General features: G+C 43.1%; 1 protein-coding gene across 1 annotated transcript in view; it reads left to right on the forward strand.

Annotated features, from left to right (window-relative positions):
- Positions 1-124: 124 nt before the first annotated feature.
- prr12b (proline rich 12b) overlaps positions 125-23,439 on the forward strand; it is a 35,698-nt gene continuing 12,383 nt past the window's right edge. The window contains exons 1-11 of the mRNA XM_054607568.1: positions 125-207; positions 6,928-7,085; positions 8,889-9,050; positions 9,302-13,836; positions 14,831-15,037; positions 17,364-17,438; positions 19,434-20,247; positions 20,639-21,231; positions 21,318-21,434; positions 22,887-23,020; positions 23,262-23,412. Coding sequence (XP_054463543.1) covers positions 125-207; positions 6,928-7,085; positions 8,889-9,050; positions 9,302-13,836; positions 14,831-15,037; positions 17,364-17,438; positions 19,434-20,247; positions 20,639-21,231; positions 21,318-21,434; positions 22,887-23,020; positions 23,262-23,412 — 7,029 coding nt within the window. The remainder of the gene's footprint in view (positions 208-6,927; positions 7,086-8,888; positions 9,051-9,301; positions 13,837-14,830; positions 15,038-17,363; positions 17,439-19,433; positions 20,248-20,638; positions 21,232-21,317; positions 21,435-22,886; positions 23,021-23,261; positions 23,413-23,439) is intronic.

The following is a 23,439-nucleotide window of genomic DNA, read 5'->3' on the forward strand; positions in this document are numbered from 1 at the left end:
ATTCCTCCCAGTCTACAGGCTCGTCAAGCGGAGAAATAAACAGAGGCGAGCGCAGAACTAGAGAAGACATTCCTCCCTCCCCTCCCCCTCACTATCTGCCCATCTTCATCCAGTCCTTTCTTTCATGGAGAGGAATTATCCCGCTGCAGGATTCGGAGACCTAGGGGCCGGGACGGGATGGAGTTACGACAGATCGGCCAAAGCAAGGTAAGCCTCGGTGGCCAAAGCACGGGGACCCGTCCGCTCCTCCGGCTGCATCAGTGTGCTGGGGACCGGCTCTAACAATGCCACAGCGCTGCCTGCGCCACTGCATTCAGCCGGGCTGCACGGTGCCGCTTACACAGCCACCAGCCTCAGGTAGAGCCAGCCGTATTGTCATTTAGGGGGGGGGTGGGGGGAGGAGGGGGTATAGGGGGCTGTCTCCAAAATGCATGGAATGCGATGGAAGGTTAATAGTGATACGGAGACAGAGGAGAGGGGAGAAACGGAGGGGGGGGGGGGGATGGGTTGCTGGAAGCAGATCGAGTCTGTTATTTAAAAAAAAAAAAAAATGAAAGATCACATCTTAGTTCCAGCACGGCAATGTCTCCGCTGCAGCAGCTTTGTCCTGCTTTTGACTTGACAAATGCATGACAGGGACACTGGCAGGTTGGCTGGCAAGCTTGATTGGCAGCCTATAGCAGCACTAATTGGCTACTTAATCTAAGCAGTCCGATGCATATAGCTACACCCTGCTATCTAGCGAATCAAACAAAACCCCATCACTGCATTCCACAAAATAGAGAAGCAACTTGTGTGAGAAGGTAATAATGTGCCAATTACACTCATCTCTTTTATCTATTGATTTTTTTTTATTTCTTTTAATAAAAGTCATGATTCAAAGATGGTCAAAATGAAATGAAAACTGCCCCCGTAGCTGGTTATAGTAACAGCAGCTGCGTGACTTCATCCATAAAATGTGTCAAATGATGGCTTAAGCTACAAATTAACTTGTTGGTCTCTTAACGTCAAGGGTGACATTCTCCCTTATTAGTAAACACTACTTTACAATAATGTCACGTGACTGACAAACGTGCCCTGACTGTCACCGTAACGCTGCAGTTATGAAGTGAACGTTAGCCAGTGCTACGATCGTTACTGACAGTAGGTGACGTTAGCTTTCAGCCCACTCAGGCTACATGTGTAGTTATCTTCCCAGCACATTGATCGGTATCTGATCGTGAACGCATCGGTGCAGCTGCAGTCACTTCCCCTGTATCCGTATCAAACGGGCTTCTCTGTGGGGCTGTTGTCGTGATAAACGTTAGCAAACAGGCTAATCGTCCTCAAAGATTCTCACAATTCTGGCCGTCTGGTCTATTTAAGCTGCCGCTGTCAATAAGGATTGAAGTGGGGTTTCATTACACCTTAGTGTGTTGGAATGAAGTGCGGAAGTAACGTAAGCTAGCTCCTCTTAGCTTTGCTCCACGTTAGCGGTCGCCTTGACAACCACATCCGTCTTCCGTCAGACTGCAAAGGGGTTCCATCTCCGAAACCGCGTTGCAATTCTCTGTCAGGAATGCTTCCAATTCATTACAATGTTTAAAAAAAACATCAAATGAAAACAGAATAAAGGTCAAAGGATGAAAGTAAATCTCGAATATAAAGGCATAAATGCTAATCATATTGTTGCTTTCAGTAGCTGCCTGCGTGGTTGCCTCACCCTGTTACATAGGTTGTTGCGTGAGCCATTTCCTGTAGCCTGTGCCTGGGAAAAGAGAATGGAGTCTTTGATGTAAAGGAAGTGACATATATGCCCATAGCAGAGAGTAGACTTGTAACAGTCAACAAAGCAATGTTGACTCTGGAAACAGATTGAGAGGCTGCTGAGGAAAACCTTTAAAGTTGAAGGCGTGAACACAGGAGTTGTGAGCCAACAAAATTATTCGGTGAGCCTTATCCGGTTTAGAAATGATCAGTGGGAAGCCTTTACTGTGAGTATAACAGACAGACAGGGTCTTGAACGGAGGTACGCCAGTACTGTTTAGGGAACAAGCACAAAAAGCCCTCTACTGATACTCCCCTTTACTCTGTGAAGGATGAAAACGTGAGCAGAAATGAGATAAAGATTTTTATTGTATAAATTGGGTAATCGCAGCAGCAAATAATTACAGATATACTAAAAGAGTGAGTAATCATTATACAAACACTAAAGTGACAATGCATACTCTTTGCATTCGAAGTAGAATGGATGCATTTGGCAGGCTTTCAGGTGTTATATGGATGAGAACTGGTCAAATGACAGTGTTGTTAAAAAATGTTTAGGTACACAATACAAAATGTTTAGATACACAATACATGTATGTGAAGTGGATATACAACATTACTGGAATTTCATGGTGTATTTTGGAACACAAAAAATAATGCAACATATCTTGGTCAACTTCTAGGTTTACATTCCATAAACACAATGCCTTGTTCTAGTTTTGTTATGGAATGTTGGTTTATAGTATGTGAACAAACAAAAATATATTATAAAGCTGTTAGTTTTACAGGATTTAGGTCATTGTGTTATTGCATTCATGTTGTGAGACAGATGTTGCTGAAGTTGTTGCTAAAACATGAAGGTATTTCAGATGCATAACTACATTTAGAGAAGTGAGATGTACTGCTGTGCTGAGCAGCACGTTGGTAAAAAAAAATAAAGAAGAGTTTTGAAGAAGTGAACGGAAGTAAATATGTGTGTAGAAAAACTGTAATTTAGAATGGTGAACAAACACCTGTTTTGCTATCCAATCAAAACGACGAATTATAAGAGGCCATGGAATAAGTTCATATTTAAGTTTTGAAGAGAATTCACAGGAAGATAATCTAATTAGGAAAAAAAAAAAAACACACGGCAGTCGATGTGTCCTTGGGCAAGACACTTAACCCCAAGTTGCTCCCGAAGGCTTGCCATCGGTGTGGACTGGATGATGAATGTTAGTTAGAGTCTGATGGTGGCACCTTGATGGTAGCCTGTCATCAGTGTGTGAATGGGTGAATGATATGTAATATACTACTGACTGTAAGTCGCTTTGGATAAAAGCGTCTGCTAAATGACTGTAATGTAATGTAATGTAGTAGGATTCAAATTCAAGCAAGAGTACAAATTTCTAGGGCATCAAGGGATGTTAATAATTAACAACCTAACCAATAATAATTTGATCAGTTAAAAGTTAGAAAATAAATATCAAGAACAAAAGAAAAGCTGCGCAAAACATACTTATTTGGGCTACTGTGGCACAGTGGAAGAGCAGGGTTGTCCTTCAGGCACCTTGTGTGGTAGCCCCTCCCATCAGTGTATGAATGGGTGTGAATGGGTGAATGATGGCATGTAGTGTTAAAGCGCTTTGAGTGGTAGGAAGACTAGCCCTATACAAGTACAGTCCATTTACCATTTAAAAGAGAATAGCTGTTCCACCTTAAATATCATCCCTCCTTAAGTGCGCCTGAGTCTGAGTTGTCGCTAACTGTGTGGCTAAAACCCTTTACTTTAATCAAAAGGTGGCTGACAATTAAGACACTGAAACTAGGCTTGGATCTTGAGTAGTTGTAGCATTTATTCACCAATTAATTTAACCAAATAATTGTACACACACTGCTACGGTCACAGCTATGACGTTACTCTTAACTTAGTACTTAACATTGCAGACAATCTCTTTCCCGAACCAGTCACTAGCTAACGTTACTCCGGGCCTGCAGTACACAGCCAGACACACACAATGACAACCTTGCAGCTAACGTTTTACTAAATGGATGCATTGGAGATTTAATGTGAGCGTGGCCTAATGTGTCCACAATAATGCATGCAACACCATGGCTGCGAACTCTCCAGGATGGGTGAACGAAGAACATGTGCCTGTTTTTTTATTTTTATACACTGGCAGTAAAAGATGGATTTAACGTGTGTGTGGATCAGGTATTGTTGCAGACAGGCAGCTTGTTAGCCCCTTCAACCAGATTAACAGTTAATTATCGGTTCGTAAGGGTTAGCTATTGATCAGAAACTAATCTAAAATTAGCATCAAATACGGCAACTCCTTTTCTGAATAACCTACAGATAAGACCTAATATAAGACATTTTCAGAAATATAAGAGACTCATATGTACTTCTCTAATTTTATTGTCTTTGTGTGATTGTAGAGACCTGGATGTGATCTGTATCTGTCTGTGATGGATACTGGCACTTAAGAGATCTATACTGCAATGGGCATTACTTGGATTGCAATTTTTTAGTCTTGTAACCTCTCAAATCACTTTAAACTTAGATGTCATCATTCAGCCATTCACACACATTTATACACTGATGAAAGGGGCCACCATGCAAGCTGCCACCTACCCATCAGGACAATCTAAACAATCATACCCATTCATACACTGCTGGCAAAGCCTGCTGGAGCAATTTAGTGTCTAGCCCCAAAGACGCGTAGACTAGAGGAGCTGGGGATCAAACCGCTGACCCTCTGATTGAAGGACGACCCTGCTCCACCACTGAGCCACATTCGCCTCTAGATGCTGATTATAAACAAACTAAACACATCTTAAAATTGTGTTAATCAGTTTGTAATCAATACGATTACATGGCAGGAGGATTTTTCATGGGGATTGGTGATGTTTGAAGATTCAACATTGTTTTAAAATGTATTTTATGTTTGACGTGCTCTGCTAAACATATTCAGAGATTGCTTGTAGGTCTCAAGTTAAAACAACCCAAAAACATTTTGACATTATTTTCACATCATAAGAGACTGCTTTCTAATGAAAAAGCAGCTGCTCTGATGAAAAGTTCTGTTTTGAGGTCGCTCCATCAAAATACGTATTAGAGTTTTAACCACACCTCAACTTGAGGTGACGATAAAGCAGCCCTCCTCCCTCTACCAGCAGTACCTGCAGGCAGTGAATCACATCAGCAGAGGGAGGAGGCCAGAGGACAGGAGGAATGACTGATACTGACTGACTAATTTTTATTCAGGAATAGTATTATTTTATAGAAATTTTACATTGTTTCCCGTGAGATAATATTTTAGTTTAAATGGTGACTTTGATAGCTTGAACATATTGTTGCTGCTCACCGTTTGGTTATATGTAAAATAAAAATACAGTCTAATCCTGTTTAACAATTTGTTCTTTTTTAAACAATTTATTAAATACCGATAAGGCGAATCAATAAGAGTAGAAGTGTGGATAAATGATACTTACTTTTCCTACTCCTATTCACAGCAGTTTGGAGATGGTATCATGTAACCCAAAACAATAGTTCATCACCACATGGGTAAGCTTTCAGCGTCAATTATTGCAGCAACCATTTGATGCATGATAAACTGCTATTCTGACCACAATTTGAATGGGTTTAATCAATTATGTCAAATTTACAAATTGACATGGTATCTGAACTACAAATGTGATTTGATCAACATAAATAACAAAAAATATATTAAATGAGATGAAAAACTTCAACCAAGACACTTGCTCAAAGCATACATGAGAATCCTCATGCATCAGTGTTTTACACCCTCGTTCAGTCCCATTTGAAACTATTACTTCTGCTTTATTTGAACTTCCTTCCCCATTACCTGCATCCTTGCTGCCTTCTGCATGGCGTCTTATGAAGCTACGATGCTTAGGATCAACTGAAGTTTCAGTTGAATGGTTTAAATAATATGTGCCTGAAAGATCCCAGTTTTGCAATTTAGGAGATGTGGCCTCGTAACTAGAGTTTTAACCTGTGGGTCCTGTAAAGTGCAGACAATTCAGCCTTACTTGTGTCAGGTAGAGATCTGAGGGTCATCCAGGATACACTTCGAGGTGGACTCTGTGAGAAATTGGCTGGTTGCCATAAATAATCTTTACTTTCTGGGATACTTTTTGATTTCAAGCACAGATTGCAAAAAGAAAAGTTCAACTGGAATGAGCAGGGAACGGTATTGAAGGAAAATATGGAAAAAATATATCACATGCAAGTGATTCACAGCTGCCTATGAGATTTGCTAAGGAGAATGTGATGATAAGAACATTTTATTCCTACTGGAAAAGCTGAGGATTAAGGTAAGCAACCAATGCTCATTTACATTCCAAATTTGTCGGAGTCAGACCAGCAGTAGAATTCAGTAAAATTTTCAGTGGGAAATGATACTCATGCTTTGCCACATGGGGACCATGGACTCTTTCAAACTATTGGAATTGGTAAACCAACTCCAGCTGCCATTTCAGCTATTTTCCTTTGTATTGTGTTATCAAAGAGTGCAACAAGCCCAGCGTTAGTAGCTGCAGTTGGCCCAAAAAGTTCTAGGCATATGTCGTTTTCTGATGAAAGATGATTGACTTCTTAAATTTAGTTTGTAAGAATTAAAGGTGACCTAAAGGTACAATACGTATTGTTGTTCAATGACTGGTGGCAGTTACAAAGACATAAATTAAATTCTTGGAAGAGGGGCTTTTAGGGTTGTGTTGAACACTATTGGCAACATTCATGGGTAGGAAGCTAGTGGGAAATAATGCCTTTATTGCAACAGTGGTTGGTCTGCCCACACTGCCTCCTCCTGTCTTAAGCATAGATTTTGAATTATGCCGCATTTATGTCATGCCCTGTTTATGTCTCAAGACAGTTGGATGATAGGAAGGTTAAAAATACAGTGGTACTTTGAGGTCACATACACTGAAAATTGACATTTTTCGGTGAAGTTGAAGACATCATGTGTGCAGCAGATAAACTTTCACAATGAAAAATATTTACATATTCATATATTATGGATGAAGGAATACTGTAGTACTGGAGTGTGGATGCTATAAACAGGTATATGGACCACTAAACTATAGGCCCAACAGTATGACTAGTCTTGTGTAAGCAGACTTGTTGTAAATAAGGATATATATAAAAGTTAAACCTTATAACCATGTGTTCCTCAGCTTCGTGTATGGGAGCTCCAGGTCATCCCACCCAGACTCAGAGCTGCTCCATCGGCAAACCTATGGCCCTCCTCACACCCTCCAGGGCTATGCAACCAACCACCACCCAGGAAGCTCAAGACAGGCTGGGGCCTGGGGTGCTGCTGGACGCACACTTGGTAAGGATCCATTAGAGGATGTATCTGTAGAAATACAAATTTAGAAATACTGTATTTCTATCAATGTGTAGTAAAGTCTTTATTTGGGTATAAATATCAACTTTATTCAAGGATATATACATTCACATCAAATGTGTTTATATCTATAGTCTGGGTGAAAATAAAAATGTTTTTGAATTTTTCCAGACTGTTGACAAGTCTTTATAACCTGTAAAGTTAGAGAAAATGTGAAAGTTGATGGTTGACTGTCCATAAGTGTCAGCCTTATGGTAGACCTAGCTAGGGTGTATTCCAGTGGCAAACTCAGGCTGTCTGAGGGGCAGGGGTGAAAATAAAAAAGGGATCCAGCTGCATGCAGAGGGGCACTAGCACTCTGAGAGTTTTCTACTTTGTAGGGCACTTAATCATGTTTCTCTACTGAAAGGGCATCATGCAGGGCACTTTTTCCATGTTTTCTCTTCTGGAAGGGTACTCACTAGCCCCCAGCTAAGCTCTGCTGTGTTTGAGGAACGGCCTGGTTGATCTGAACCCAGGAGGATGCAAAGTTTAATGACTTGTGAAAGACCCATCCATATCCCTGGTAGAGGTCGCTGAGGAAGTTAAAAAGCTCATTGGAAGCAATGCTCCAGGGGTGAATAACAGAGTAAAAGAGGGGGGCGGGAAAGTGTGGCATATTTATGGGATATCAAACTGCTCTGCCTCCCAGGGAAAGTTTATTTGAAGTTGCTGGAAAGAAGGTTCCGACCAATTGTCAAACCTGTAGTTTGCCCATCCAGTCTACATGTGTTTTGTGAACTTGGTGAAGGCTTATGTCTGTGTCCCCTGGGCAGACCTGGGGGGTACTGCATGAATATGGGGTACCAGGGTCTTTGCTTTGAGCCATCTGGTCCTTGTATAACCAAAATGAGAGATGCAGGCATTGTACCGGACCTTTTGAGATGAAGGGGGAGCTGTGCTGGAACGCAAAGCTCTCGATTTACCAGTCCACATATGTTCCGACCCTCACCTAAGGTCATGAGCTTTGGATAGTGACGAAAGAATGAGATTGCAGACACAAGCAACAGAAATGAGCTTCATCGTAAGGTGTCTGGGTTCAGCCTTGGAGATAAGATGAGCTTGGAGTAGAGCAGCTGCTCCTTTATGTTAAAAGGGGATAGCTGAGATGGTATTTCGTCTGGCCTGGGTATACCTCAGGGTTCCCCAGAAAGAACTGGAAAACATTGTGAGGGATGATGTGCAAGCTTGTAATTATTAAATAGATAGGTAATTACAATTAAGGCCAACCATGGCACAGTGCTACATCTTGTGTAGAGTGTGAGTATTTCCAGGCTACCCTTCTGTACTTGCTTATATAGAGAAAGTGCTGTGGTGGCATGTGCCAAACAATTACAGTGGAATATAAATAGGGTAGGGTGATTAATCACTCATTTCTTAACCACTTAGATTACTTGTGTCATATCTTTTATACAGCTGTGCCAATCACAGTGCGGCATGATGAAAATGGTTCACCAAATGAGAAGACACACAAGCCATCTGTCTAGATGGAAAATAATACAATTGTCATAATGATGCAGAGAAGCAAGATGTAAAATCTTTTTTCTGCACTTTATTTTGCAACACAAAGATCAAAATATAATAATTGTGTCTTTGTTATATGCCACAATGAAAGTAGTTCAATAAAAATAAAAAGAGAAGTTTGAAAGAAAGAGGTTTTCTTAAACTGTTTATTGATGATGCTATGATCTATGATATGAAAATGATATAATGAATATGAATTAAGTGAGGGTTGTGTTTTGTTGCCAGGTCTGTCGGGACTATTTGACACCAGCCTCCATCATGCCAATCCCTCGGGTCCTGACCCCTCCGTCATGAATCTGATTTCGGCTCTGGAGTCGCGGGGTCCGCAGCCGCCACCCTCTGCTTCCTCCCTCCTCTCTCAGTTTCGCACTCCTTCTTGGCAGACTGGTGAGTGTCTGCCTTTTAGTGTAATGTTACAAAAAAAATCCAATTCGTCGCTTGTTCTTGTTACTATTTAAAAACTATTATCCCTAAATTATAAATAATACTTTCATTTACTAAATCATTTGCATTCATTTGATTTGCAAAAACATTCAAGAAGTAGAAAGTTTGTTGTCTCAAACTGAAAATTTGCTAATTAGTTAAATGTGAATGACTTGCATTTACCAACCCTGTCCATGTAATGTTGTGTCCTGTAGCAATGCATACACCGGCACCAGCGGAGCTCTTTATGTCAGGGGCACTTCCTGGTTCAAGCTCCTTCCACTCCTCCTCAGCCCTTTCTGCATACCAGCATCCTGGCTCCTTCTCTGGACGATCTTTCACCCCCTCACTATCCCTGCAGGACACGCCTACATTTAGCCCAACTTCCAATGGTTTGCTATCCCCCCATGATCCCTTGCTGCACATCAAAACACCCTCCCAGGCCAACTTAGGCTTTGATCGCTTGCTGTCTTCCCACAGTGCTACCTACCGGGGCTCCCAGGAGCACCTGGCCCCTTCTCAGACCCAAGCCCCTCCCACCTCCTCCAGTTGCCACCTGCCCCCTCCTCAGTTCAACCTGTTGTCCTCCCAGCTCAACAACCAATCCTCCCAGCTGTATAATGCCTCCTTGTACTCTTCCACACCAGCCCTGCTGCCCACGGCTCCCCCTCCACCACAGCCTCCTTCAGAGAGACCAGTTTCCCGGCAGGACAGTGTGATAAAGCATTACCAACGCTCGTCCCCCGCCCAGTCCACAACACTCGTCCCACAGCAATATGTTAGCTGTGGTGGGTCATCCAGCTATCAGCAGATAGCCAGCCATCACCGGCATGCTGGATTGTCCTGCAGTCCCCTTGGGGAGCAAAGCCCAACCTCTGACCCGAAGCCCCCACCAAGGTTGGAATCCAAGACATATCGACCTATCATCCAAACTCCCTACACATCGTCGTCCTCAAGCTCCTCAGCCCCTTCCTCGTCTGGCCCTAACCGAGCCAAGAATTCCAGCTCCAGTAGTGGCTACTCTTCTTCGGGCTCAGCTTCATCCTCTTCCCGTACTCCACACACTCCACCATCAGCTTCCTCCACTTCCTCCTCATCCTCTTCAAGCTCAAAGACAAGCACTGGCACCTTGTCTGCTCCCTCTTGTCAGCAGCCTCCGTCTCAGTCAGCACCAGCACCACCTCCTCTACCAGTGGTGTCATCCAACCTAGTTCAACAGCCAGCACCCAAACAATGCCTCTCCACCTATGGCTCTCCGCCTGTGGCCAAATCCAGCACAGGCCTACCAGACCAGACCCCTCCCCAGCAACATGCCCAGTCTTACTCTCCCAACCAGCCTCCATCTGCACACATGACCCAGTCTTATGGAGGCTTTAACTCACCTCATGCTCAGGATCTGAGCTCTGGAACAGGGGTTTCTGGAGGGAAGGCCTTCACTGGTACAGTCTCAGGAGGACGCTCGTTTTCTGCAGAGGTAGTCTTTGGGGATTCGAGCTTTGGCTCAACTCCTCTCAGAAGAGTAGGCAGTCCCTCTTTAGGGTATGGGATTGCTGGAGGATCAACAGTAAGTGGACCGGAATCAGGAGCTACTTCAATGGGCAGTGGCATTACATCTGCAGAATCAGGGAGCGGGGCTGCTAGTGTTCGTAATGGAAGCAGCAGCTCTTACCACCTTCCTGAGTCTTGCCCCTCGCCCTCCAGCAATTCTACTATCATTCGCCCTGGATTGCACTCTCCTTCTTCTGCTCGCCCTGCTCAGTCCCCTGGAGGCCCAGGGGCTACCAAATACTTGTCCTCCATTCACTCACCTGCTTTTATGTCCTCACCCCAAGTTTACCCTGATACACGGCAAGTGCAGAGCCAGTCCTACCACACAACACCACCAAAGCCAAAAACGGACACCAACATGTTGGGAGTTCAACAATCCCCAAATGAGGAAGAGGATGATGACGATTTCCTCATCCACCACTTACTACATGCCCAGAGTTCAACTCCCCATGCTACCCAACATCACCCACCTCCTCAGCAACTACCACTGCCGCTTCCACAAGCTAGAGATGGGAAAGGCAAGGGGTTGACCTATGACATTAATAAGATCTCAGAAGAGCGCTACCACCTTCAGAGTGTCATTCGTACTAATAACATCACCAGCAGTTCAGGTCCTGGAACGGCAACTGATGATGTTGCAAGTGGCTTAAACAGTCAGCTGGAAGCATCACAGAAGAAACAGCAACAGGCCAAATCAGAGTTGACCATATCAAAGTCCAACGTTGGAGGGTTAGGAGGGGTCACTGACTCTCTTTCCCACTCCAATACTACCCACTCCCATCAACAACAACATGACTCCTTGGGCCCTGTGGTCCATTATGGAAGAGGGGATCCCTACACACAGCACTCCCGTCACACCTCACATGTGTCATCACACTCTCAGCAACACTCTCAGCATCCCCAAATCTCTCTGCACACTCAACACACACAGCACTCGCAACATACTCAGCATGGTCATCCTCATTCCCACTCTCACTGCCACCCTCACATGGAGCTGAAGAAGCCTTCAGATGCAAATGAACATGCCTACTTGTGTAACACATCAGATGTGCAGCAGGCTCGACAAAGCCAGGTCCCTCTCTCCCTGATAGATTCACCGCCAGACCCTCCCCAGCAAACTCACATGCTCCAATCTGTCCTTTCTCATACAACTCACCCTAAGATGGACCCCCAGCAAGCCACTCCACAGCAGCAGCAGCAACAGCAGCATCCTTTAAGCCAGCAGGCCATGATGGGTTCAGCTGGAGGAGCAGGGCCTGCTCGAGTGGAATCCCATCCACAGAGCCAGTCCTCACAGTTGCAACTCCAAATCCAGAACCAGGGTATAGATACACACTACAGCCTTGGAGCCCAGCAAAGAGATAAATCCCAAACCAGTCTGAACTCAGTGTCTCCACTAGACATGCTAGACCAATCTCTTTCCCGGACTAACAGTAGAGGTGGTGGAGGAACTCTGGACAGAACAGGAGTTGGAGTGACTGTAACAGGAGGGGAGGGAGGTGGTGGAGACAGACATGGACAGCAGCACAGACTTACACCCAACCACCATACCCAACAAACGGCCTCAGATCTCCATGACTTTCTCTCTGAACCCGATTTGGGCTTGTCCACCCCCTCACACCTTCACCACCTCAACCAGCCTCAGGCCCATGCCCACTCCCATGCCCTCCATCAGCAGCAAGCACACTCTCACCATCAGATGGCACACTCTCTTTTAGCTCACCCCCACTCCCACCGAATGACAGTAAATATGGGAACTCCGCAACAACAGCAGCAGCGCCAACAAATAGAGCCTGAAAGTCTGTCACACTCCCACCTAGACCAGCTCAAACAGCACCAGTTTGACACAGTGAGCCCTGTGGGTAAAGGAGGACTGAATCAAGTTCAGCAGCAACAGCAGCGGTTTGCACCTCTAACATCCATCTGCTTTCCAGACACTCTCTTGAACGATGAAGACCGCTCTTTCTTTCCTGAGATGGAGGACATGTTTTGTTCAGCTGATTACAAATCAAGCTGTGCTGAGGATTCTGGGCCAGGACAGGATGCTCAAGAAAGCCTTACCCAGGGCCATGGGCAAGGGCAAGAGGGTATGGAGGCCTTAAAAACAGGAAGTGCTGGAGAGGGCTATGATATGGTTGGTCATCACAGTGATCAAGGCTATGGACGGTATTGCCACAGCCTTCCAGGAACAGGGAATGGCAGTCTACACTTAGAACTTGACTCTATGAAGGCCCACGAGCTTCCCTCTACTGTGAATACTGACCAGCTAGGCCTCATCCAATCCCAAACACCCACTATGGGTTTGAGTTCAACAGTTCAAGGGGATGGCTCAGTAAACAAGATGATGGGAGTTGTAGGAGTGGGTGGAAGTTCAAGTACTACCGGTCTGACCTCACCTATATTCTGTGCCTCTAGACCCAAGAAACTGCTGAAGACCAGCTCGTTTCACTTGCTCAAACAGCGACGTGAGCCACAACCACAAACAAAGAAAAGCTATGCGCAGGAGTACGAATTTGAAGACGACGAGGATAAAGCTGATGTTCCAGCTGATATTCGCCTAAACAGTCGACGCCTTCCTGACCTGCTCCCTGACTTGGTGTCTAGTTGTAGGAAGGCTGGTGGCGCATCAGGTGTAAGTGCACTCAGTCCACTGATAGGTGACATGGACTTCTGCCAGCCCTCCAGCTATGCCTCCCTTGGACATCCTCCACAACTCCTCCCCCATGATGGACCTAAAAAAAGAGGCAGGAAACCTACTAAACCAAAACGTGAAGGCCCTCCTCGCCCACGAGGTAGACCACGCATTCGTCCTCTTCCAGAGCCTCCTTACTGCAGGGGGCTGATGGGATCAGTAGCTGGAGAAAGTAAGAGAGGTCGGGGGCGGGGTCGAGGGCGAGGCAGGAGGGAGGAAGTGCATGTTGAAATGCATCAGGATATGAACAACGTTCAAAGCCTCCCATATCATCAGCAGCAGCAACAGTTTGGCACACAGCAGCATCTCCAACAGCATCCACACAACCATCCCCGACAGCAGGCAGAGCACCACCAAGCAACACAACAACAGCATCACCTGCACCATCAGCAGCATGTTTCCTGTCCTCCCCACCAACCGCATCAACAGCAGCAACACCAACGGCATCATCATCAACAACAACAGCAACCATCTCAGCAGCTGCTACAAGATCCAATCAGACCTATCAAGGTAATCATGAAAAGACCATATAATCTGTGTCTGTCAAAATCATAGTCATGCCTTAAAGTTTGAATGGGCTGAAATGGTCCTAGCTTGGAGTAGGACATTAGTTATCTTCCTACCTGCACTGAGTAGAAGAATAGAAGTTCCAATTGAATAACTCACAGCTTATGACACATAGAAATACAAAAGGTAAATATTATGTTGTGTGTGTGTATGCATTTATCTGGTAAACTTGAGTTGTGGTTATTTTATTTAGCTTCAGTGTTTTGATTATTTGCTGTGCGCATTAAAGGGATAGTTCATTTTTTGAAGTGGGGTTGTATGAGGTACTTATATAGTGGGTGTATTACCTACAGTAGATGATGGTCTGCACGCCCAAAGTTTGGAGAAACAGACAGGAGCACCTGCACAGGAGCTACGGATGCCCATGGGCAGCAGCAGCAAAACGTAAAAAATCAATATCAATTTGAGTGTACTAAAGCCATTGTCTGTGCTCTCTTCAAAGCCACCAGACCTCTTTGACACAAACAGTCATTTGACCTTGCAGCACACAGGAGTTGCTAGTCTACCCCTGCCTCAGACGTTAGTTTGTTTGTCATATTGTGTGACTTTGATGTTTTAAAGGGCTAGTTCCGATTCATCAAAATCCGAAAATAACAAACACAAATTAACCAATCGAGGCAGCAATTCCTTCTTATGCTTAAGAGTCTGCCCATAATACTTCTTGATACGTTTTTCACCACAGTGTGCGATACGTGTCCCTCTGCCAGTTTCGGCCTGACACAAATGAGATTAGTCTAAAAGCAAAACAGGACAAATCATGCTGACCATTATAGAATAGTGTAATATATCGCTATGAAACCAACCCCTCAAGGGTTTAACAACCAGTATTACTTTCTTATCTTGTAGATATCCTAGGTAGCCAAGCTACAGTCATTTCAACAAAACAAAGGTATGTTTTATCTAACCCAACCCTTCCATCCAACGTGTCTGTCACCAGATCAAACTACCCGTTCCCACCATGCCTGCATCAGAATCCTTGTTGAGGACAGACTCACTGTCCAGCACTGAGCCAGTTCTGTCTGACGGATCTGTGGGGTCGGCACCATCTCTGGGACTGAGTCCTGGACCCAGTGCCGCCATGGACATCAGCAGAAATGAGGAGAACCAGACTCAAGACAGGATGATGAAGCATCAGCAAAAAGCTGTAGAGGTAAATGGCACACTTGAAAACCCCAAATAGAAGTTCTGTCTACTCATTAGTTCTACTGGCAAAGCTCTTCTATGGTTTTCTCTCTGATAAATTCTGAACTTGTCTTTGTTGGGAATGTTCAAATCTATTTGAAGTGTAAATTTAGTTGTAATCAATGCAATGCTAAGGGGCGACTGTGGCTCAGTGGTAGAGCAGGGTCGTCCTCCAATCAAAGGATAGGCGGTTTGATCCCCGGCTCCGGCAGTCCACGTCAATGTGTCCTTGGGAAAGACGCTTAACCCCAAATTGCTCCCTAAGGCTGTGCCATGGGTTTGTGGATGTTGTATGAATGTAAGTTAGAGTCCTGATGTGCAGGTGGTACCTTGCATGGTAGCCCCTGTCATCAGCGTATGAATGGGTGAATGATGACATGTAGTGTTAAAGCTCTTTGAGTGGTCGGAAGACTAGAAAAGCACTTTACAAGTACAGTCCATTTACCATAACCATGTACTGAAATATTTAATGGTTTAAACGATCATGAGCACCTATAAGAATTCAATGCTGATTCTACCATGCAAATTTGAATGAAATGGCACTCTGTGATGTGTGACCAAAGCTGAGAGTTTTCTCATTTCCCCTCTTGTGTTAAATTACACACAAGAGGGGGGTGTCTTTTTCACAGGGGGAAAACATAATGACAAATATCTTGCAAATAAATCTTATTTGAGGAGGAATCCAAGGCTAAAACATTTGATTATTTCAACATTGGATTCATTTTTTTACAAAAGGGGATTTGGAGACAAAAGTTTTTGGGAGAGCAGTCACCTGATATTAACTTAAAAGAGGATTTCGATGTATTTTTTTAAGTAATCCATAGTATATACGCCAATGATTGCTTTATTTACCAGCCAAGATTCTGCTTCCTTTAATTAGTTTTGACTTATGCTCCCAAGAACTTATATTTGCAAATGTTATTTCAGAATAATTGGTTAATCAAAAATCCTAAATCATTCTATCCTTGAAATCAAGTAGAATCATGTTGGCGGCTTCCATCATACTATTTGTTGAGGTCTGTCACTTCTTGATGTCAGGGTGTGAGGGAAAAGGATTGGTCGATATTACGAAGGGCTGCCAAGACCAATGCATGGCAGCTTCAACTGTATCTCATGTTAGAGGGAAATTAAATCTAGTTGCCTCAGCAACAGTGTGGTATAAGGCATCTGCAGTATTTTGACTGTGAAGTGATACCTTAGATTTTCAAATCAAGTCAAGCTGATATGCAGTTGAGTTTGTAAGTATTTGAACAGTTATCCTCTCATAATGCCGCCTCTGTTTTCCAGAACATTAGGGGACATTACCGGGGACTGATGTTAAAATGCTGAGTCAGCTTTAAGGACTAACCCCTTTAAAATCTAGCTCCGCAATTTCAGAACAATGCAGCAGGCCAGTGAGTCTCAATATAGTGCAGCCATGGCAACCAAGGAGTTTTAAAGGGCCAAACATTGAAATGGCCTTGACTGGCTAAGTCAATAACAAGACGTAATTTCGACTGAGCATGTGTTAAGGAATGATTCACCCACAAAATGACCATGTGTACATCAATTATTAAACCAGTTCTACCTTGAATTCTAGAAATTATATAACTTCAATAATCAAAAAACACAAATACTTTTTTGATGAATAAAACAGTCACGTTTTTGTGAAGATGCGTGTGTTTTGGAAGAAGAAGTAGAGGCTTGGATTATACTGCACAAGTTGTGTGAGACTTTGTTAATGCATGTTTTCATATAGTTTTTCTGTTTACTTCAAGAATTCAAGGTAACAGGGGGTAAGTAATTGATATACAAATGGTCATTTTGTGGGTGAAGTGTTCCTTTAAGAACCTTAAGGCAAGTGCAGTCCAGACAGTGCAGAGCATCCCTTGGGTCTGCTGATGATTTTTTTGTCATTATTTTTTGTTTGTTAAACTTTACAAGACAAACTAGAAAAAGGCTTGAGTTTCTACACTGTTCTTACTGATGAATCTAGGTAAAAACATTAAAGTTATTCTAAGTATCAAGTTCAAACTCCTTTTTTAGAGTAAAATATAATACGGGGGCAGAACAAATGATGGGACATCTACAGAGGTTATTAACAATGAAATAATAAAGAGACAAAGTGACACTTTATGAACACTCTTCCTCTTAAGTATCATCTAGATAGATAAATGTGTCCCTGATTTTAAACAACCCTACCATAAACACACACATCACACTGTTGCTCATGTAAAGAAAAAGTAAACTTTATACTTAAGAAGCTCTCTAAAGATTTTTGAAAGCAGTTTTCTCTGACGTTAACACAGATGGCGTGGAAGAAAGACATTGACGATCCACTGAATCCTGAAGACTGGGCTGCTATGCAGAAGCTCTCCTGCTCAGTAAGTTGCCTCACACCCTCTACAAAAATGAGCGAAGCCAGGAGCTTCATATTTAATTCATACCTGATCCATTCAAACTCCAGCCTCTGGTAGAGAGAGGAGCACATTATTTTACCTTCTTTATACCACAGGTGCCTACAGTTACTTATGCCAATACGTAATGTGTAAAAAGGTAGCATCATGGCCATGTATGTGTTCAAACTGAATGTAAAATGTTTGAGTGGTGTCGTCTCCAGTGGAACTAAAATAATATTTGAATTATAAATCACGTTTTTGTGATTTGAGGTTTGGAGAGAAGGTGGTTATAGTTGACTGACAGCCAGCTCTTTCTGACTGACAAAAGAGAGAGGAGAGAGATGGCTGTTACCAGGGCAGCTGTTGCCACGGTTACTACATTTTTCAGTACAGAACTCTTGCTGCCACCTGCTGTCTGTTAAGCTTCATTACCTATAGCCAAGTGTCCAGGACCTGTATTTATTAAACCGCTTAAAATGTCATTTTAGAGCTTAGAAAGTAAGTAAAATGTATTATTTAATATTTATTCCATCTCACACATTTAAGGTAAAGATGCTCTTAAATATAAGAGAGCTTCAAAGGTTTCTTTAGGTTGTCAAGAGTTGAGGTGAACACGCCATGTTTTAGAATGACGGTACAATATAGCATTGGTCATGATGAAAAATACGTTAGCTGAATCAATATATGAATTTCTCGCACTCGGTAGTGCAAAAAAACATTCAATGATTTTGTTTGCAATCACTTTTCATGCATCTTCAGCGTCTGCTTGTCAATTTGGTCTTTCCTTATATTTCACATGTTCAAAATTACACTCAAATAAAGTTAACTTTAAAATTTAAAATGATTTTGCAGAAAAAAACAGATCACTAGTAAAATGTAGTATTTTTTTATTGAGCAATCACCCAAAAGTAGTTATCTGTTATATGTTATCTTATGACTTCTTTCAGACAGAAAGATAGATAAAGATAATTTGATGTACCTAAAATAATAGTCCCACAGTGGGGACATTTTCAGGATTACAGCAGCAAAGTGGATAGTTCAACGAAGAAATCAGTAGAAAGAAAAAGTACAATAAATAATAAATCAGTAAATGTTTAATAAATAAGTAAGCCGTAAAAAAAATAAAAATAATCTAAAAATACAATATAACCAGAATGAGTAGTGGATGCACACAATGCCACATAAGAGGTAGGAAATATAAAGTGTTTATATTGCACAGTGTATTTATATTCAATTCCAAAAGAAATCTGCCATTTGGATGAGATTTGACTTGTAAAGCATTCACAGCTGATACTACTATACCAGTTCATCAATAAGTTAATCAGTTAATCAATTTTTCAACAGAAACAAAACCAGCAACTGTTTTGATAATTGCTTATCATGAATGTATCATGAATCCAGCCCAAAATGTGTTTTCTTATGTGAAAGTAAACTGAATATTTTTAGAATTTAGATGTTTGATTACATCATGTTAGACTTTTCACTATGATCTCACAATTTAAATAAATAGGATGTTCCCCTCAGCTCCGTCTTTCAGCTCTTTGTTTTGAATTTTATTTGCAACTGTTTCTGTTCACTCTCACCACAAATCAGCTGAGTTTCCTGCATTTTTCTAGGAGTTTGTGAAGACTAAACCAGAGCTTAAAGTTGATGGGATATACACTTATTTGTCTTTCATTCATGCTTTGTGTCTGCTGGCAACTGTATGCCCTCATGTTCTCCATAACTTTATAAGGTGATAAAGTTATGAAAACCGCTTTGCTCCGCTGCCATGTTGTGGTCCAAAAAAATCAATGAATGCTGCTTTAAAGACCGATGAGTCTTTTTGAGCCAACATGAGACCAAATTACAAGTTGAAACTGTCAACTAGTCATTTTGCAGTGTACAGAGGATTACAGCTAACTGATAAACCTTGCCAGTGCAGTGGACAAGCAGTGGCAACATCATAAAGCTGAGATTATGCTCTTTTGCCTTTTGCAGGCTGATGAGAAGGCTTTCGACTTCAAACCTGGCTTCATGGCCTCGTTTTTGGACTTCCTGAAGACAGGCAAAAAACAGACAGGCCTTGAACTGGGACATGATGGAGGTGAGCATGATTCCCTAAACCCCTGTTCCTCTATGAAGGGAGGGATCAGGCCCTTATCACCACCCCTCCCACCCCTACAACCAACTCCTCCACAGCGTCCGCGAACATTCAGCGAGGGAGGGCAGGGCGATGTGGCAGACCTGGCTCTCAGCAGCTGCCCGAGTCCCTGCAAGCCACTGGACGATGAGCTAAAAGGAAACCTGGAGACGCTGCCCTCCTTCTCCTCTGATGAGGAGGACTCGGTTAGTAAAAACCAGGACCTGCAGAAAAGCATCTCATCTGCCATCTCTGCCCTTTATGACACCCCACACTCATTAGCTGCTGCAATGGCTTCTGCCATGGCCAAGGCCCCACCCAACCTGTCTCCCCCTACCCCACAAGAGCCGTCACTCAGCCCTCTGCTCCCTGCCATGCCTCCCCTCATCCCCAGTATGGAGGATGGAAAAGAGGAGGTGCTCACTTACACACAGGATCACATGCAGGAGGAGCAAAAATCGGTCTCCTCACAGTCAAATGGAGAAAAAGTGGATGAGAGGGAGGTTAAGCAAGGAGGAGAAGAGGAGAAGGAGGGAGGTGGGCACTATGCAGACAATGAAGAACAAATGAGAGATCTACATAATCTGCAGCAGGGAGCCCTGGAAGAGCAGGAGGAGGAGGAAGAGGAAAGGATGTCTAGAATGCAGATGTTGGAGGTCCCTCAAATTGAAGGTAATGTATGTGTTAGTTCTGTCTGCTTTTTACTGTCTGCCACTTTAGCTTTCTTCAAATCTTCTCCCCTACTCAAAAATGATATAAATTCTGGAAAGATCATTCTTGACTTGAATACTTAAATGACATAAATCAAATGATGATGGGTGGGTGGGAGACAAGTGAAAGACTGTGTCATTGTTACTGGTAGATTTCGCACCAAGCAGGGGTGGAAGTGATTTAATGAGCTTGTTACTGCCTCCCGGCGAGTCTCCTGGCTGACAGGTGAAAGGAAGCAGTTGGTGATTTCATGCCCCCTCCCCCCCAAAGTTTACAGTGCAGGGCTATTGGAATTGCAGCTTCAGGATAACATTTCTCACCCCCACCCTTTTTTTTTCAGATTCTCCATCAGGACCTGTGCTTGCTCCTGCCCCTCCATCCCCATCATCGTCCATCTCCCCCTCCACTCCACCCAGATACTCTTCACCCTCGCCCCTGCCTCCCCTGAGTCTCTCCATACCCTCCCAACTGCAAATCCAGCAGGAGGAGGAAGAGGCCATTCAAACCTATCCTCCTTTTGAGCAGCAGCAGTCCTCCTACCAACCGGCTCCAACTAGTACCTCCCCTCCCCCATCAACATCCCCTCCGGCTATCCCATCCTCACCCCTCTCCAACCTTCCCCTGGGTCAGTCCATTCCCCCTCCATCCACCACACCTCCCCCATCATCCTCTGATCTGGACCAGGAACCCGAAGCTGAGCAGCCTTCCCCCTCCTCACTCACCTCTTCGTCACCCACTTCAACATCCTCTCCGCCACCATCACCTCCAACCCCGGAAGAGGCCCCAACATCTCAGCGTCTTACCTCCCTCCACCTGGCAAAGAAGCAGGCTGATGCTGCCATAGCTGGGGAGAGTGAAGAGGAGGACAGTGAGAGTGGAGGAGAGGGAATCTTCCGTGAACGGGACGAGTTTGTGGTTCGAACAGAGGACATCGGGACGCTTAAGGTGAGGTCCCCTCACAGCTCCCAGGAAGTATGTATAGTGTTAAATACCTTTACATTACGGTATACTGTGATTGTTTGTGTCACCAGATGGCCTTGCAGACAGGCCGGGAGCCCCCACCCATCTGGAGGGTGCAGAAAGCCTTGCTCCAGAAATTCAGCCCAGAGATCAAAGATGGTCAAAGGCAGTTCTGTGCAACCAGTAACGTGAGTTTTTCCATCGGACATACGTTTAACCCACTTCTCCCAAAGATTCAATCAATACTACATAACAATGGGCAGAAATCTGCTAGTGTTAACTCTTTATCGGTTCAAAACAAGTCAGTGATGTCAGACCTTGTTTGGGGCAAGCTGTCTGTGTTGTTAAGCTGTCCAAAAAGGCACTACAGAGAAATGAGGGTGTGAGCCCTACCTGCCTGCAGAAGGTTCAGACTGATTAAGAGCTCTTGAACCTGCACAGGAAATATCAACCTTCATGTTATAATTGCTTTGTTTAATTTAATTGCATCATTAAGTATATACTTTTATAATGTCCACTGCTAGGCTGATGTTTGATATAAATTATATTTTTATATTAGAAAACAGGTCTAAACTAACAATAAAATACATATATTGAACAAATATAGCAATTATTCCAATAGATCCCAGAGCTCTAAATTGCTGCCCATATCTATCCATACTTACACGGAGTAGCATCAAAGTAAAGGATGTTTGACAACACTAATGATATTATAATATATGTGTTTGTAATATCTCTTCTGATTTCCTTTTTTCAGTTTCCATATCTTCTTTCTCTTTTGATTCTAGATAGTGCTGGCTGCAGACAAATTATCTCTTTTCCGTTGAAAGACAATTTTCATTTGCTGATATAGGTCTTATACAGAAATAATGACAGAACAACATTCACAACTGAGGACATACTTATTCAAATATCTTATAACAACGGCAAATTTGTGCTTAAGGGCATTATCTGTTTTGAGCAGGAGAATTTGTATTTCTAAACTTTCTCTCCCCCAGAAAATGTAGTCCATAGAAGTTTTGGCCAACATTCCTATCAGTGGGGCATAGTGCAGGGCAAATAAATACCAATACAGCAACAAACATTGTTTTTCCCTGCTCTGAATCTGAAACACAAGTAGACAAGTAGAGCAGCAGTAATAAACAAAGATGAACACTGTCTTTATATAGAATGCTCTCGGACAAGGACAGACTGATGACACATAAGTTGGAGTTTGTTTTAACTCAAGGACGGTTTGTAACTAATCCATGTATTAAATTATTTCATTAACCACTAAACCGATTGGTGTCAGTGCACTCTGATCCGCTGTTATAGTAAAGAGGAAAACCCTTAATGGGAAAATGGTTAAGCGTTCCTTCAAGAGTGAAATCAAAAGTACTTCCTCAAATGCAGTGAGTGCCCTGTCTACAGTAAAATGTACACACTAATATTTGATTTGTCCCTGCTTATAGGCCATTTATAGCATCACATATTTTATTCCAACTCCTGAATTCAGACAATTCACTTTCACTGCAATCTGGGACATTTTAGAGTACCTAGTTTGATTGATCCTTATTAATATCCTCTGTAAGTAATTTGATTATTTTTGTGGAGAACATTACTGTTCACTCAATGGTTATTCTTAATTTCTCTTCCCTCAGTATCTGGGTTACTTTGGTGATGCCAAAATGCGCTACCAGCGTTTGTATGTGAAGTTCTTGGAGAACGTCAACAAAAAAGATTATGTTAGAGTGTGTTCTCGGAAGCCCTGGCATAGAGCTGGTCTCACTCTGAGGTAAGGAGATGAATTTGATTTCTTGTCAAATGTTTCTGATTTTCATTCAGAGGTTGGGAAGATGAACTGACACAAACTGGAAAGTAATACAAAAATCAGAGCTCATGCTACATAAAAACATAGATCTGAAGCAAATTCAGTGAAACCTTTGTCAAAAAATGTTAAAGGCCTGTCAATTAAATAACTCTTAAGACAGCTTAATTCACTCTGTGTTTTTCTTCATGCATCTACCAATTGACAGACGCCAGTCACTTCCCAAACAGCTACCCTCCATTCACAATCAAACCCCACCTCGAGTGGAAAGAGACGACAAGGAGAGACAGAAAGATAGAGAGATGAAGGAGCAGAGGGAAAGAGAAAAAGAACAAAGAGAGAGGGAGCACAGGGAGAAAGTGGAAAAAGAACATAGGGAAAGAGAG

This window comes from Anoplopoma fimbria, chromosome 11 (assembly GCF_027596085.1).
Source record: "Anoplopoma fimbria isolate UVic2021 breed Golden Eagle Sablefish chromosome 11, Afim_UVic_2022, whole genome shotgun sequence".
Classification (NCBI taxonomy): Eukaryota; Metazoa; Chordata; class Actinopteri; order Perciformes; family Anoplopomatidae; genus Anoplopoma; species Anoplopoma fimbria.